Source organism: Patiria miniata, unplaced genomic scaffold (assembly GCF_015706575.1).
Source record: "Patiria miniata isolate m_02_andy unplaced genomic scaffold, ASM1570657v1 HiC_scaffold_2, whole genome shotgun sequence".
NCBI lineage: Eukaryota > Metazoa > Echinodermata > Asteroidea > Valvatida > Asterinidae > Patiria > Patiria miniata.
Window position 1 is genome coordinate 10,479,207 of NW_024037058.1, and position 17,892 is coordinate 10,497,098.

Here is a 17,892-nt window from a genome sequence, read left to right on the forward strand (position 1 = left end):
AGTAAAACCACGACATTAGAAAAATTGTAAACCTTGGTCAGTGGTGGTGGTAAAAATAAAAGTCAAGTGAACCGCGAAATTACAAAAGAAATCATGCTGTCTATAAAAGACGGCAACTTGTCCTTTGTAGATCACCAGCCGGTCTCACCGGTCTCACAAATATGGCGTCAAATTCATTCATTGTGCGGCTCTTTATCCGCTGTCCAGTCTTTATATAGAGATCAGTGGCTATACCGCCCCTAAGCTTGAACAAAGACATCGACAAATTGGGAAACTGGCAACATACATGTACTGGGAAGTGCTGGATAGCTCAGTTGGTAGAGCACCGGCCAGCCATCCAGAGGTCGCAGGTACAAACTCCTCTCCAGTCAGTTTATTTGTTTAACATTTCAAGTCTTATAATGCACCTTAGTCAGTTTCCTGGCAAATTTTTAAGAATGTTGAATTTTTCTTCAGTGTTCAGCAGCTCTTTGACATTGGGATGTGTAGTTTTCTTTCTTGCAAATTGTCTTTGAACGAATGCCAGGCATTCGTTTATCAGGGGATAATTTGTCTATGCAACGCATGCCTATTAATGCCCATTAGTAGTTACACTGCCAATTCCATTTAAGAACCCAGTGTGTGCATACACATAAGACATTCTCCATTTCAAACATTCCTCACAGAGTATTAATGTTGAATTCCGAACCCATTCAGAGAATTCAGATTTCCAGTTTTTTAGGCCGATATTCCATAAACAGTATCTTATGGGATGTTATCAAGTAATTGTACATGTAACAAACAGATCTTGCATTTTCACATGGTGGAATCAATTTTGCTGGTCCAAGAGAGCCAGCCTACAGTCCACTACCGGTAGCTGTGTACCTCACTCAATGACAGAGTCACCGACTGTCATTTTACTAAAAATGACTAAATGTAAACGTGTAGACCCTTTTGACCAAATTTGTTACTAGACTTAATACCTACATATATTGTACATGTTCCGGTAGTCTTGTCCTTTATTTAATTTTTTTTGTCTACAGTTTTGTTATTTCTCAATTTGTGGTCTCTTCGGGACTAAACAGAAATACCACTTCCATGACTTGTATTTTAAAAAAAGGAATGTGTGGGTTGAGGGTTGGGTTTGTGGGCATGGCAAGGACTTATGGTCACTTTAGAACTGAGTTCAAAGATTCACATTGACATTGCCAGTGAGCTCACCCGCTCTGACTCATGTCTGTTCTCCTCGGCATGGTGTCCAGACATGGTTGACTACAGTTTCTTAACCATTAACCTCAAAATGTCAATTACCCCCCTCTCCATATTCTGAGTCATTTTGTTTGCCATACAAAGTTAAAGTGTAAGTTCCTGACAAATGAATGAGTACCGGTACACACACTGTTATTGGTATAAACCTCAAACATTTATATTAATAATATCAGGATTTTATTGGCAAGCAGTTGTTTTTTTATGTATGTGTCAGAAATTTCCTGGACTAACGAAAACATCTTAGCAATAACATAAGTTTATTTGATAAAAGTGAATGTATTAATTGTATTGTGTTTTTGTTTTACAGAACAAAATAAATGTACATTTAATGGAATAAGTTGGAAAGTGACATAATCATTTCTGCACAAATATCTGTCAAAAAAAAATTAATGAATTAAACAGAAATATGAATGGAGTACTTTTTCAATAACAAGTAAGTTGGTCTTGTGCTGTACAGGTACTTAAGATTTTTTTTTTTTTTTATTCACTTGAAAGCTCATAGCTTTATTACATGGTGGCAGAAAATAGGCCATTTAATACAAATTAATTTTTAATATTAGTTTCTCAAGATTAAATCGTTGTCTCAGTTGTTTGCTGTACTGGAGATTCCTTGAGGCGGTAATTCACTAGAAATCCAGTAACTTTAATATATGATGCCAGAATATTTGGCATTCAATATGAACATTTGTTTTCCATATGAATTTTAACAAGTTTTTCTGTTGTCACTTTCTTGTCTTTGAAGGTCCAGAAGACAGCCTTTGCCATCTTGAGGAAGCTGGTGGATAAATGGGCCGGCAAAGATGGCCTGCCAGGGTTCCGAGACTTCATCTATAAATACATCGTCCCAGCGTGCTTCATGGCACCCCTCAAGGCAACATTCAACCTCTCGGATGGACAGACAGTTTTGGTGAGACGCTCTTTTCTTTTTGAGTCCTGAAAGGCTAGATCTGTCTGCGCATGTGACCTGAAACTCTAATGTTTTTATTTGGAGTCTATGTTAAAGGACATTATGGCCTGGATTGCACCCAATTGGGCTACAACACGCATGTTAAACAAAATGATATTAAATATCATTTAAAGAGCTAAAATTAGAAGAATATTTATCGTCCACACAACCATCCTATAAAAACTAGGCATTTTTGTGTTATTCTTGCAAGAGCCATGCAAGATATTTTTACCTCCAAAAAATTGAGCTGTTCAGTGCCAGTTTTGATTTCAGTTGCACAGTGGATTCTGTGCACGTGTTAGAAACAACATCGGTGCTGTGTGTAATTAATGTGACACACACAATGCGTATTGTACATTAAATAAAAACAACAGGAATTACGTACATGTGTACTCCATCGCATCTGATGTAAACAACCTTTTTTACCGCATCTTTTCTCGTGAGCGTAACAGTAAGACAGGTTACTTTCCTTTCCACTGGACCTTTGAAATATTTATAAAACAGTCAAAAACACGAATTCTTTTTTTTTTTAGGATTTCAGGTCATAACGCCCCTTTAATGGTGCCACCCGTAAAGGCTGCTCATTTCTTATTTTAGTGCAAATTTTGGCTGTCCCAGAAGGCCAGCCTAGTGAACTCTTTGTACCTCTGTCTGATCCATTGACTGACTCAATGACTGACTTAAACTGACCGACTCACTGGTAAGCCGGGCATTGCTCTTGAATAGGATCACCTTGTAACGCAATGCCAATGATTGGCCTTGGCTTTAGTCTGGCCCGATTGTGTCGCACAGATGCATGAAAAGACTTCCAATGAATATCGCCATTCTGAATCCATGGAATAGAATATAGTGCACTCTGGGACCAGTTTTAGTTGGTTTGATTTAATTATTGTCTTGTTTGCTATGATTGCTATTTTTTAGTTTGGTTTATTATTTATTATTTTTTGAAATGAAACAAAGGGATCCTCAAATGTGCCAATGGCACCATTCCACATAAAGCTGATGAAAGCTGTTTAGATTAGAAGACAGTGAAGAAATAATCTGTTTTTGAATGCAACTGATTTGCTGAAAAACTCGAGGAAACAGGCAGGTTCTGAAAGGTCATGGAAGTGGAATGTACTGTTGATAACCTTTTACATGTTTTTGTTTTCTCTCGTCCGGTGAAAGTGCAATACATCACTTGTGAAATAACACATGATTGCTCTTCAAAACTAGTCCCTGAATGAGAAAACTAACCACAGGTGTTTTCCATGTCTGACATGAGTACATACATTGATTATTTCTAAGCAAGGGGAATTCCTCTAGCATGAAATGTGTTGAGGCATGGTCTTCATCTTGAAGGTTAATTGGATTTTGTTCGTACATGTATTGTATTGATTTTCTCAGCAATTGTTGCGTAGATTTTTGTTCGGAAATGACTGGAGAAAGTTTGCAGCTTTGTTAAGTTGAGATATTTGAATTCATTAAACAATTAATGTGACCAACCATTATTGTCTCTCTTTGGTATCTTTGAGTTACATGTACGTGTGCATCACAATCACAAGACATATTGGCTGGTAACCTGCTGTTGCTAAGCAAACATTTGTTCTGTGCCTTAAAATTTATGTTCTGAGCTACACCTACTCAATGAAATTGCCCCATTTTGTGCCGACTTCTGGTAGATTTTGCAGTATGCTTGAAATGCACCTCTATTTGTGTTATTTCTATACACTCCTCTGCAAATGGTGCATGTGTTGTGAACCTGTTCAGTATTTTGTTTACGGCCCCTTGACTCTGAGCATTGACCTGGGGGGGGGGGGGGGGAATCTTGCATAATTCGGGATTCCCCCATATGTCGAAATGGGGCCAAGGCCCATACAAACATGCATGCCTGCTTTCTCACCAGGGGCCTTTTTCCTAATCTGTGAAATTGATTATACCGGTACCTGTATGCCAATTATAGCTAGTGGAAAAATACTGACTCGAAATTTCAGCATGTGAAGGGGATAGACCAACTACATGTATTTGAAACCATGTCTGAACGTTTTTCATAGCATTTTGGATATTTGGTGCAGTCACTGGTTTTTTCATTTGAAATTGGGGCCAAATGTTTTCATTCATTCATTTTCTGCCAATCGTAAAATAAGAATGAGGTGAGAATCAGTCATAAGCATCATACATGTGTACATAAAGTATGTAAACCACTTGTTTTTTTGGCTACCTGAAATTTTGGTAGCATATTTTCCTAAGACATATCTGTTTTAAGCATAGTCTGCATGCTTTACATGTAGTAGTAGACTCCTACCATTTCGCGCATACATGACTCAGAGTACCAGCGTCCCGTGGATGACCTCAGAAAAATCAAAAGATGTTCTCGTATCATACGTGCCACTCGATAATTTTGAGTCTTTTACGTGAGGCTGGAACGTGTTGGTGTTATTGAAGCCACATTCACGGGTCAAATGCAAGTACATGTATTTCTCTTGGGTGTACATGACAATTTTGCGGGTAATTGTTTAGCCTTGGCGGAGGTTTACGCTCTCTGAGTACTTTCTAGTTGATAATGAAATGTGAACTCACAATGTGAATTGCAATTTGGTCTCATGGTTTATTCCCATTATGAGCCTGTTGTGCAACTTGTACGACTCCGAAAACTAGAATACACACAGGAAAACCAATTTGTAATGCAATCCAGCCTTACTATTGTTGACGAGTTTCCAGTTACTTGTGTGATACAGCATGGTATAGAACTGTGCTGTTTTTAATCCTTTGGTTTTTCGGGTAAACACGTTACCACTAAATCAAATTGTGACCATTGGGAAGTACCTTGACCAGCTTGTTATTGTGTTTCCCATTTCCTTTGGGAATGCCATGAGCTATAACAGCCTTTGTACATGTATAATGGTCACACACACTTGTAAACTTTCATTTCCAGTTTTGGTTTTAGTACATGTAGTTGCGCAACCTAATACCAACAACCATGCCAATAAACAACGTGCAGTATCGGGACACAACTTACACATTTTACGACTTCATGTACATTTGCACATGTAGTAAAGTAAAGTCTATCTCAAGCCAACCTGGCCCATGAGCCCAAAGTCTATTATCGGTTTCCTTGGGATGAAATAACTGAGAATATTTCTTTTCCACCTGGATGGGATGCTTGTCCATCGCAGGTTACTCCCCAGCTAATGCTGGTACCTATCAATACTCCTGGGTGGAGAGAGCCAAGTGGGGTTGAAGTGGCCTGCCCAAGGACACAACATACATGTATGGCCAGCAGCTGGATTCCAACCCCTGATACTCTGATCATTAGTCATGAACCCTAACCACAAGGCCACACTCCCCCTGTCGCCTACATGTAATGTGACGTTTCCCAAATGCGCCATTAGTCATGGTGTCTTTTTGTTGTAATTACATTTGAAGTATAATTTAACAGTTACATCTCATGCAGGTTACTAAAGATGGCAGAACTTCCACTTCTCATATGGATGAATTTAAAAATACTGTCTTCAGATCACAACTTGAAAAGAAATCCTAGTATGTAAATCCCCCCCCCCCCTCATTTCTAATGCATTAAGATGTGCATTGAGAAAAGCAGGCCCCACTACGAAACCTTTAAACATATAAAACCTTAAAGTAAAACCACCAACCTGAGAAATTAAAAACCTATATTAATGAGGAGAGCCACTGTGAGGCCTGGACAAGTTTTCCTTGGTTGGTTGAGATCCTTGTTGGCATGGAACGTTAGCATAAAGATTGTCATAACCTATCTAAAAGTTTAACCAAGAATTTGCATTAAAATTTGCACTTGGTTGGGGACTTCAGTTGGTGATGAGGTACATGTACGTTGGGTGCTATAACTTGTAAAATGGAACTCAGAAGTTTTTCCGGTACATGTATATTTGAAGTTCCGGATTGTGAAGCTGTGCACCTCCAACCAGACCATTATCTGACCTGTTTACTTCTGAAAAGATGCAGAAGTTAAAGGGAATATACAACATTTGCAAACATCGTAAAATAAAACAACCAAGTTTTAACGAAATATCTTACTAGGATGTTGGTAAATGACAGTCTAAAGCATCCTGTAAAATTATGGCACCTGGTGTGAAGTCATTTTCAAGAAAATGGTATTTTTGTATACATTTCCAACGGTGGTTAGCCGACCACCGTTTGAAAAACCTAACTATTTTTCAACTTCTGCTCCAACTTTACACTTTTTTCAGTCCAAATTTTGTTTGCTATTGGTTACATGTTCATGAACGGGTGGAGGCCAGCTAGACTGGTTCCCTTACCTTACAATTTTCCGGCATCTGTACATTGATCCATTTTATCTTTAGTGGAGTCAAGGAACCAGACTACTTGAACATTTTTGTTTTTCTTGGTTTTTCAAACATGTCAGTGTAACAATATTTGATCTATTATACTAACCCCTCAAATAGTTCATTTCTGAAAATTACAGCACAAGCTAATGATGTACATTCCCTTTAAGCTCAAAGCAGGTTATTTGTCTCTTTGTGTTTGTCAGAAAAGATAAATGATGTGCACTAGCTTGTAGCAGTGAAGTAGCCTGCAAGTGCGTGTGCAGACATTGTTCATGTTCATGGTATCAAGCAATGTTCAAAAAAACATTACCATATTTGGCTTTCCAACGCATTTTCGATCAACATGAGGAGATGACGTATGATAGCATACATTTCGGGACTAGCAAGTATTGCGCAATGCCATGCTGGGGATTTTTTTTTCTTCAGTGTAACGGTTTTTGCCTTATTATGTGGGCTGATTGATTTCCCCTGTATTTTTTTTTACAATGTTTTATGACCAAAGTTTGGTTTTGTATAATGAACTTAGGTTTTGGTTGAGTTTGTTTTTGATCCCTGGAGCTTGGGTCCTTGGATGGCAAGGTATATATTAACATGATTAGTAGTGCATTTACGTACATGTGCATTCAACATGAGTTTAAGCTTTAACTCACTACAGAGAAGATGAATGGGGAGTTATTATTTTCTGGGGTATCATTGGCTATTTTGAGGATTTTGATGAATTAACAAAGAACACAAATTAATGAATAAATGCATTGCTTTATCCACTTGCTTTTGGTATAATTCCTTATTCAATCTTGGCGTAAATTGCAGCATTGTGTTGAAGACACTGTTTATTCTGATCCACTTCTTGTTAAGATTTCTATCCTTACTAAATGTATGTTGTCTCACCACTAGTTTGGGATTTCCTCAAATCATCCAGGACATTGCCCCTAAATATTTTAACAGGTTACAGATACCAAAAGAGATATTTAAGAGTAATTTCTGTTGTATTTTTTTATTGGTCATGAATGTAACCGAGGATTACTGAACAAATGGTACATCATGATACATGTACATACATCAAACTACTCATCATTTTTAAGGAAACAGTGTAAAGGCAAAATGTACAGAATTGTATGTTGAGTCTCCTCTCACGTTGAAAAGCTCTGTTACCATACATTACAAAGATCAAAATACACTTTATATAATGCCAAAAAAGACCAACAAGCTTTTTTCATTTGCCATCCACAGGCACTGAACGAAGACGCAGCCGTGCTGAAGTCAGTACTAGCAAAGGAGGGATCTCAGTTGATCAGCTTCCTGCAGCAGGATTACTTCCCTTCCTTGCCTCTAGGCCCAGAGCCTGCTCAGGTCAGTCCTGTACCTATGTACCAAACTCCAACAAACTTTCCTTTTAATCCCATAGAAGGTTCCCAGTCAATCAGCTTCTTGTTGAAGGATTATTATTTTTCTTCCTACTTAAAGGCCTAGTGCTCAAGTAAGTCCAGTACCTGTACCAAAGTCAGACCTGAAACAAAGTCCTGTACCAAGGTCATCTTTTCCCTTTAATCACACAGAAAGCTCCTGTAGCAGGGTTACATACCTTTCTTACATCGAGTTCCAGAGCCTGCTCAGGACAGTCCTGTACCTATATACCGAATCCCAACCAACTTTCCTTTTAATCCCATGGAAGGTGCCCAGTCAATCAGCTTCCTGTTGAAGGAATTATTCCTCTCCCTTTCTTTAAGTACTTTAAAGTCTAGTGCTCAGGTAAGTTCTGTACCTGTACCAAAGTCAGCCCTGAACCAAAGTCCTGTACCGATGTCAAACTTTCCCTTTAATCACACATAAAGCTCGGGTAGTGGGTTTACATCCCTTTCTGACCTCTAGGCCCAGAGCCTGCTCAGGACAGTCCTGTACCTATGTTCCAAACTCCATTTAATCCTATAGAAGGTCCCCAGTCAATCAGCTTCCAGTTGAAGGATTATTCCTCTCCCTACTTTAAGGCTTAGTGCTCATGTACATAAGTCCTGTACCTTTACCAAAGTCAAACCAAAGACAAACTTTCCTTTTAATCCCACGGAAAGTTCCCAGTCATTTAGCTTCCTGCAACAGGACCTTTTCCCCTTCACTTCTTATACTCCCAGAACCTGTTCAGGTCAGTCCTAAACTGTACAACAAACTTTCCTTTCAACATAGAAGGCTCCTAGTTGATCAGCTTCCTGCAGCAGGGTTACATCCTTTCCTTGCCTCTAGACACAGAGCTTTCTTAGGTCAGTCCTGTACCTACATATATGTACAAAGCTCCAATGAACTTTCCTTTTAATCGCACGTAAGGTTCCCAATCGATCAGCCTCCTGTAGAATGTTTGTGACCCTCCCTAGGCCTAGAGCCTGTTCAGTTGAATCATGAACCTACCAAAATTTGACAAGCTTTCCTTTAAACCCTACAAAAGCTCCCAGTCAATCAGATTCCTGCAGCAGATTATTCCCTTCCGATCTACTTCTACACCCAGAATCTGCTACTGTCAGTCCTAACTTTTCTTTTAATCCCATGGAAGGCTCCTGTAGGCCCAGAGCCTGCTCAGGTCAGTGCTGTACCATCCAAATTACACCCAACTTTCCTCTCGCTCCCAAGTAAGGCTCCTAGTTGATCAGGTACTTGCCATACCTCTAGGCATAGACTGCAGAACCTGCTCAGGTGAGTCCTGTACCGTACCTACCAAACTATAACACAAATTTATTCTGTATCCTAGTCATGGTTGATCGGCTTTCTGCAGCAGGATCACATCCCCTTACTCACAATGTGGCCAATCTCTGCAATAAATCCAAAAGGAAAAATCTCAGTTGATCAACTTCCTGCATCAAGATGACTTCCCCTCCCTCACCTCTTGGCCTAGTGCCTGTCCACATGAGTCATACACACATATTTTCTTTTAACCTAAAGTAAGGATCTGAGATGCATACTGCATTCTGAACATTTCTCTTCCTGAAAGACTGCATCGCGACCATTTGTCTTCCTGAAGATAGGCCCAGATCCAGCTCAGGTGAACCCCCATTTCACAAACAAACCCAGATTTTTTTTGTTATTTTAACCCAAGGGGTGATCTCAGCTGATCAGCTTCCTTAAGTAGAACGACTCCCTTCCTAACCTCCAAGTCTAAAGCCTGCTCATCATGTGAGTCATGCATCTCCCAAACTAAAGTTTTCACCCAGGTGAGGTCGCTCCCCCAACAACCATGAAAAAATCAGTCTACTTTTTCTGTTGATTCACTTAAAGAATCTTGGTAGATCAGCTTCCTGCAGTAAAAATACTCCCCTTTCATACCTTTAGACCCTTTGCCTGTTCAGATAGATCCCTGAATTGAACCATCCTGACAAACTCGTCCTTTAATCTCAAGGAGGGATCGCTTTTTATAAGCTCTCTGTAACAGGATGAATTCCCTTCCTAGTCACAAGGTCTACAAACTGCTATACCAAACTCCAAGAAACCTTCCTTTTTCAATCCCAGTCTCAGTTTAAAAGCATCATGGAGCAGGATTTACTTCCCTTGCTCACCTGTCCAGGTGAGCAACCAAACTCCCGGACAAACTCAGAAAAAAATATATTTAAAATCCCAATGAGGGATCTCAGTTGATAAACTTCCTGCAGCAGAATGCCAATAGAGCCTACCCAGGTGAGTCTGGTACATCCTAAGCCTAACTAAGACTTCCGTTTTAATCTCAAGAAGGGAGTCTGGTTGATCAGCATCCTGTAGAAGGATAACTTCCCTTCCTTACTCCTAGTCCCAGGGCCTGCCAAGGTGAGTCCCTCCCCCAGCTTGTTGACGAAATCATGCAACTTTTCTGGTAGATTCCAAGATTTATAACTTGGTCTTTTGCCCGTAGTATCCAGGTTTTCTTCAAGGTTCCGTACTGGGTCCAACACTTTTCTTGGTCACATCAATGATCTGCCTGACCGTATCTCTTCCAAGATAGCCATCTATGCAGATGACACTACATTGTATCATGCATATCCTGGTCGCTAATCTGCTCCGTCTTGTGCTCAAGCCAGTAATGATCTCAATCAAGATCTAATGAATGTTACTAACTTGGGTAATACCGGGTACAAGCTTGTCACCTTCAACCAAAAGAAAACTATATGTCGTTCATGTCCAGATGAGGATCACCTCATTGTATATTTTTTTTTCACCTTGCTACACCTCAGTAGGGAGTTCCTGACATACAAGGACTTAACATCACCAGTAAACCCTCCTGAGACAAGTATATTTGTGCTATCCCTAAAAAGACCTCCTCGGGCCTACAATGAAGGTTGCTTGTACCGTGCATGGCAATAACTACCTACTTCTGCATTTCTGTACTTTTATAACTCCAATCTTTGTCCTGTGACGGACTACTGGTGACATATTTGGGCAGGTGTTCCAGCTTGTCATCTGCCCTCTGGCTGCTTAATAGACACTGAGCATGCCCATGGTATGCCCCCAACTTTGCAAACTCTGACAAGCTACCTTTCAATCCCAAGGAGAGATCTCGGTTAATCAGTTTCCTGCAGTTGTGCTAAATCCTTCATTCTTAGGTCTAGAGCCTATCCTTGTGATTCTTCCTTCTCCAAGAAAAACCTTCAACAAACTTTCATAAACCCTGTCCTTCACCCTCAGCCCACAAAATACCTGTGTTTTGTTTAAATTCAGAACTTCACAGCCTAGCCAACATTCCTTGCAAAAAAGTTTAGGGGAGAAACACAGTAGTTGGACTTTAAACATTGGCCAGCTACTACATTCCCCCCCCCCCCCCAAAAAAAAAAAAATATTATACTGTAAGGTGAAGGTGGTTCTATTAAAGGTAAATACAACATTTGCAAACATCAAAAAATAAAACTACCAAATCATTTTGAAATACCTTGCTGGACTGTTAGTGAATGACAGTGTATAGCATCCTGTAAAATCATGGCACCTGGTATACTGTCATTTTCAAGAAAATGGTTCAAGACTGGTTCCCTGACCTTACAATTCCCCAATGTATGTAAACTGCTGTTTCTTCTTATATGGAGTCAGGGAACCAGACTACAGGAAAATGGTTGTTTTTCTTGGTTTTTATAGCATTTTCGAACCCAAAACCTCAAAAAAGTCAGTGTAACTATATTTGCTATATATTTCCAACCCCCCAATTCCATCCATTTCTGAAAATCACAGCAAAAGCAAATGATGTATATTCCCTTTAAAGTGAGTGGCTAATTTGTCTGGCCCAAGTAGTTGTATCCAACTTCACCCTCTGAGGTTTAATGGCCTAACTAAGTTGTAGTAGAGAAAATGTCATCATTGCACCATGTTCGATTGAATGCTGTGCAAGTTTCATCGAGTCTAGTCTTTGATCGTTCGAATTTGTATTTGATCAAGTAGTCGAACACTCCATAATTGACATTGAGCAAATAGAAATTAATATACAATATATCTTTTTTGGAGGCAGCTGACTACATGTAGCTTATACATGTATAGTCAGATTTCTAATATGTAAAATGGGTCTAAATTTATCATGGAAGCTGTCAAATTATGCTTCTAAAGTAACTATCCACACAAATCTAGCATTTGACAATCAATAAAACCGTGCAACTTTAATGAAATCGCATCAGGGGCCTTTTTGTCTCTTCTAGGGACTGCTCACATTTTTGAATATTTTATTTGGATAAATGGATTTTAGTTGAATGATCGAATATTCGGATTTTGGTATATTCGGCACAGCCCTTAGGGTGGTGACTGCTAATGGTGCATAGAAATAGCATGGTGCCCTCCCTACCAAACCTATATACGATATATACCTGTTTATTTTCTGCTCAAAAAAACCCCAAACTTTGAATCAGTTTCAGGACAGGTTTACAGTTGACAGGCTTCTGACACCACTTACAGAACGTATGATTGGCCAGACACTTGAGGCTTCCTTTGCACTTGTCTTTATTCATAAAGAAAGGTTTCCTGTCAAAACACTTTTTTTTCCAGAACTTTTTGATTGATGTTTCTTTTTTAATGGAATTGTTTTTATGTTATAAAACCAGAAATCGCAACGTCTTGTCTATAAACTTGTAGACACTTACAACAACTTAAGTAGTCATGTAAATCCATTTGAAATGAACCTGCCGACCCTATTTCACATTCCATACCCATGACTTCGTTCATTCGAGTTTAAATATCCAACATTATCTTAGTTACATGTACTAACAAAAAGTTGTTTTGCCCGGAACACATCACACACCCTTCTTATTAATACAGAGTTTGGGACTTTCCAAATGTTATGTATAGTACGTAAATCATTACTGGAGACCTTTAATCCCTTGAATCAACTCTTTCCAGGAGACCTAACACTGTGAAGGTCCAACTGGGTTTTCCAACTCAAAGTCCACTATGTAGTGTTTTGAAAAGTAATAAGTAACAACGCAGGAATTTCTTAAGGAATTTACAATACTAGTTTTAAGTATCTGGCTTTTCCCTTCGCTGATGTAATATTTTAAATACACTGCATGCGGTTCCTTAAAAATAGTTTGTGACAAAAATCCCTATTAAGAAAAATACCTCAGGGTATTAAGTCAAAACAACTTGTTAATAATTTACATCACCCTATAGCAAAAAAAAAAAACCTTAAAAAGTTATGCACAATACAATTTACGTGTTAAGTCAAATATTTTCTGCAACTCCAGACCACACCTCATTCAAAGGATATTAATGCGAGAGCGTCTTGCATTTCCTGTTCTAAATCTTAGACGTTCTTTCTATGAAGTAGCATATTAAAAAAAAACCTGTTTTTTTTCTTTGGGGGTTGCAGTTATCGTGAATGTCTGTCAGTATCCGGCGATACCATTTTCAGTTCATCTGTTTTCAAGGAATATTATTTCTTCACGAAGATTACTCCTGGAAAATCAGGTTTTTTTCTCGATTGAGTGTAAACTGTGTGCCACTATTTTGTCCATTCAAAATTAAATGTAGTAAGCCCACCAAATATAGCTGTTTTGTAGTCCCTTGACAGTCATATTGATGGAGACCGATTTGAAAACCAGTTACCTCTGAAGTGCTCCGAAGAATGCAAAAGAATAGCATATTGCAAATGTAGGGATTTCAACTTGTGTAATTGTCTAAGATAAGAATGAATATCTAAACCTGCAGCAGAGGAAAATGAATGAACCTTAAATTTATCTGTTGCACTTTTGTGGTTGATTCTTATGCTTCGGAATAGTTGTATTATCCAAGTTTGCGAGATTACTTTGAAAGGCTACCCTCCATTTACATACAATGCCATGTAATTGAACCAATGGGAAATCCCTCTTAAAATCAGTACATGTGTAGTTTTGGTTGATCATTGACAAGTTTAGTGTACAATGTATGTCAGAAAATCTAAAACCACCATTCTAAACATAGAAAATATGCATCACGCCCTAGCGATTCTGACCGAAGAATATTTGAGGTCTGGGATAAACATTACGTTCACTTCTGTTTCGCTTTCTCTCTCTTTCATTTGCAACATTTTAAAAAGTTAGTTCCTCTCAATTGTTTATTTCTTCTTTACATGTACATGAACATCCATTCATCCTTTCTTGAGCACCCCAGGAAATGAAGTATTTCCAAAAATAGTACTTAAGATTAAATTCTGAAAGACTTACTAAAAACTTCTGAAAGACTTACTATACAGACTAAATGTTTACCTAGATATTACTATTATTATTTAATAACCACAACACAGGGTTGTCATTTGTGTATCTAGTGACGTAATTTTGGAAGTCTATAATTTGGGAAGTCTTTAATATATTATATTACAACACGGAAAGCGGAACTTTGTATCCATGCAAACAAAGGAACACACGAGACAGAAACTTAAACTGACTTTGTCTTCTTGATCTTTCAGCCGTAAAAGGGTTATTTCCTTTTCCGAGTGGAATTACCCTTGAGCTGAGGGAAAGGATGTTGCAATACTTATTTACAACATTTTGTTGTTATTTCGTCTGGTTTTAAAGATGTATTGTCTTGTTTTCATCCAAATAATGTTAACCAACGAATGTTCAACTTGTACTTTTTATTTTAACGAACCATGTTCCGCTTTTTAACTCAGGCTGGAGCTTCTACAATTCACTTTGGTGTCGGTCGGTCTGTCGCCAAAAAAATATATATATATTTTACAAAAATTGAGCAATTGCTATGCCGTCGTCAGTACATACATTCTACAAATTATTTGTAACGATTCGTAAAGTCGTTTATGTAAATGGAGGCAAGAAATGATCAACAGTGTTATAGTCACGTGGTGTTTGTGTAGCGATTGGACGGTATCCAGAAGGATAACTGTCGAAAAGTTTGACGTTTCATATTTGCCATCGGCTTCGCATTTTTCGACAAAGCTTATTGTGCATTGGCACTTGTTTCTATTTTGGGGCATCTGCATAGCCTTTTGAGAGAAAGTTGTTTACTTTGGTTTGCTTTTCCAGACAGACAGATCCGCCCTGCAAGTAGACTTGTTCCGAATGCCCACATACTTAATATGCTGTAAGGAGGCAGGACCCAGTCTACACTTCGCTAACTGAAATATGTTAGGGTCGCAAATAATTTGTAATGTTTATCCCATTACTAAAAGTGAGCCATTTTGTTTTCAATAGTTGTGTCATCCAAAAGTGCCAGAAAATTAGCAATATAAAACCAAATTTTTTTTTAGGAGGAACTCCAAAAGACGATTTTATCATCATCTTTGTATTATTTGACATACCTTGGGTTCGCTTGCTTTCTTTCTCAGCTTAACTTTTAGATTTTTGGCTCAATACTGCTTATTATTATAATAATTAATATATTTTTTTTCTTTTCATTTAGGCCTTCTGCCGTGCATTGCAAGAGATGGAGCTGAAGATGTTTAGAAATTACTCCAAAGTAAGTATGAAAAGTGTTTGGTTTCTGTCCTGCTATCGATTTATTTTGACCAGTAGTAATGCAAACAAATATTGGAACAATCATCAATCTCTATGGCAACCTGTTTGTAAATTTGTGATTGATATCTTTTTACATACTTTTTTTTTACCACCCAGGTTTTCTTTGAATCGGCCAGAAAATCGTGACAACAGGATGTGCAGAATTTCGTGTAGACATAACACCTGGTTTAGGATGTTCTTTGCAAGGAATAGCTTGTTCAAATTACATACTATTTACCACTTTCCCCGTTAATTCTTTATGGCGTAATCATGAATCACAGCAAAAAGAAAAATTGAAATATTCATTGTTCATTTCTTTCGCAGGTTATTTGGGGGAAACTACTCGAATAAAATGATCCCAATATTGTACATAGTCCAGCCTAATTTGTATTATAACTGTAAATTGTGTATTTGTCTCTACTCTAAAAGGTTTTATTAAAGCAAAATAGTAAATATGTCCATTCATTTGCTGCCAACGGCCTTTTTTGGAGGGTGTTATAATTTTATTTCTTAGAAATGGGATGTTCATACTTTTCTTGCAGGAGGGGATGCTTTTGCTGAATTCAATTATTTAATTCAAATTTATTTAGGCCAAGAGGTTATTTTTAGCACAAGAAAAAAATTAGCGACAAGAAGCCATTTACAGATATCAGTGATCGCTCAAAAGCTATTTTCGTAACTAGATTATCAGTTACCTCTCTTATAAGAGGACATTATAAAAATATTTATTTGAAGGAAAGCAAGGACCCGAGGGTCTTCAAATGACTACGTCACCTATGTCTGGTGCCGAAAAAAAATGAATCTTGTTCGAATCAATTTTTGTTTTCCCTTTTTTTTTTATTCTTTTTATTCTTCACAATTTTTTATTGCAAGCTTTGTGATACGTTTTAAGTATATTTACATTATGTACAATGTTTGTATGTAATTTAGGCGGTCCTCATTTTTTAGTTCTACCAATTATTTGATGAGCTAGGACCGAATAAAACAATTTCTTCTCTTTTTCTTAACCCTAAAGGAGCCGGGTTATTTTGACCATCGCAGGGGGGGAATAAACCCACGGTCGGAATGTTATGCTTTTGGTATTAAAAGATGTGCAAGACTCAAGGCTTAAAAGTCAGGAAAGCTCGGGTCTTTTAAGGTTAAACAGAACACTCGAGGTATTTTTTTTTTACATTTTAATTAACTTAATTCTGAAAAGAAAAACTTCGCCAGCTAAAGACTTGAGGCGGTTATTTGACGACGCCGAATGCTTTTTGTAAAATAAAAATTGTTTAAGACACATTACGTTACTATTGTAATAACTCTCTGCATTGGTTTACTCATGAATTTTTCCTACTTACTGTTTAATTTTTCCTTTTTTACCTGATGCCCATGTACCTTGGTGTATTAATGTATGTGATACATGTCACCCTAATTATTTTTATTAGTGAATAATTTCATTTTGCTTCGAAAGTTATTCAAACTTTGCCCCAAATATGCAATCGTTCATGCAATCATTCAAAGCGTTCATGCAATCGTTCAGATGGTTTATATTCAACTAAAATACAGTACATGCTTATTGTGCGAACCTGGTGCAGTATTCATTTTCTGCCGCCATTTATATGTGTAAATGTTAATGTCCAATTATTAAAAGATCCGTATCAATCCGACGATTACATAATTATGATTTACAAAACCATTGAAACTTGAATACAATTACATGTATCCTTTTGGGGGGGGGGATGTAACATGAAATTTTAGTTTCTTCTAGTAATTTTTGAGACGAGATATTAAAGAGCAGACATGACCCTGAAATAAAACGTTTTGTACGATGTATCCCTTGGTGAGTACCTGTATCGTTTGAGAGACGGAGATTGTACCTTTGATTCACAACCCCCCCCCCCCCCCCCCGCTCCAATCCAAAAAGGAATTTCCTTCTCTTATTTCTTAATTTTACAAAGATTTAGGGAGCGGAATAAAAGCCATAATATATATACCGCAACTAGTTCACCAGGCGTCAGCTTCGACAACCGCTTTTTAGAATAGCTGCCATGTTTGGAACAGCTGACATCAATCTCAATAATAAACAGTGGAAAGGCCCAGTGCAGTGTAGTGGTATAGTCCTACGTGTACATAATTGTGCCATTACTAAACCGCTACCGCATTACACATGCAAATTTGGTATTCCCGGTTGCCCTGACGAAATCTAGTGATTGCGAAATCAGGGATTCCCTTTGTATAGCAGTGATGCAATGGGCCGTGGGATGGGGAACTCCCTACATGTACACATACGTCATAGCTGTATACACAACATGCATATCCGCATATGCGGCGCGTGTGTCGAGTAAGTTTCGTGTATTCTTACAGAAAATGGTTCATTCTATAGATAAAACATGGATACTCGTTATGTTTGAATGGTTGGCACTACTACGTTGAGCATTGTGGAGAATTATACATCGAGGCAATTAATTTTCACTGTTACTGTGGTAGGCTACATTGTATGCCA

General features: G+C 38.1%; 1 protein-coding gene across 2 annotated transcripts in view; it reads left to right on the forward strand.

The window, feature by feature from the left end:
* Nucleotides 1-16,100, forward strand: part of LOC119726477 (exportin-T-like) — a 62,655-nt gene extending 46,555 nt beyond the window's left edge. For both annotated transcript variants that reach the window (XM_038198182.1, XM_038198183.1), the window contains exons 19-22: nucleotides 1,991-2,155; nucleotides 7,729-7,848; nucleotides 15,313-15,369; nucleotides 15,525-16,100. In XM_038198182.1, coding sequence (XP_038054110.1) covers nucleotides 1,991-2,155; nucleotides 7,729-7,848; nucleotides 15,313-15,369; nucleotides 15,525-15,554 — 372 coding nt within the window. In that variant the 3' untranslated portion in view covers nucleotides 15,555-16,100. The remainder of the gene's footprint in view (nucleotides 1-1,990; nucleotides 2,156-7,728; nucleotides 7,849-15,312; nucleotides 15,370-15,524) is intronic.
* The last annotated feature ends 1,792 nt before the right edge of the window (nucleotides 16,101-17,892 follow it).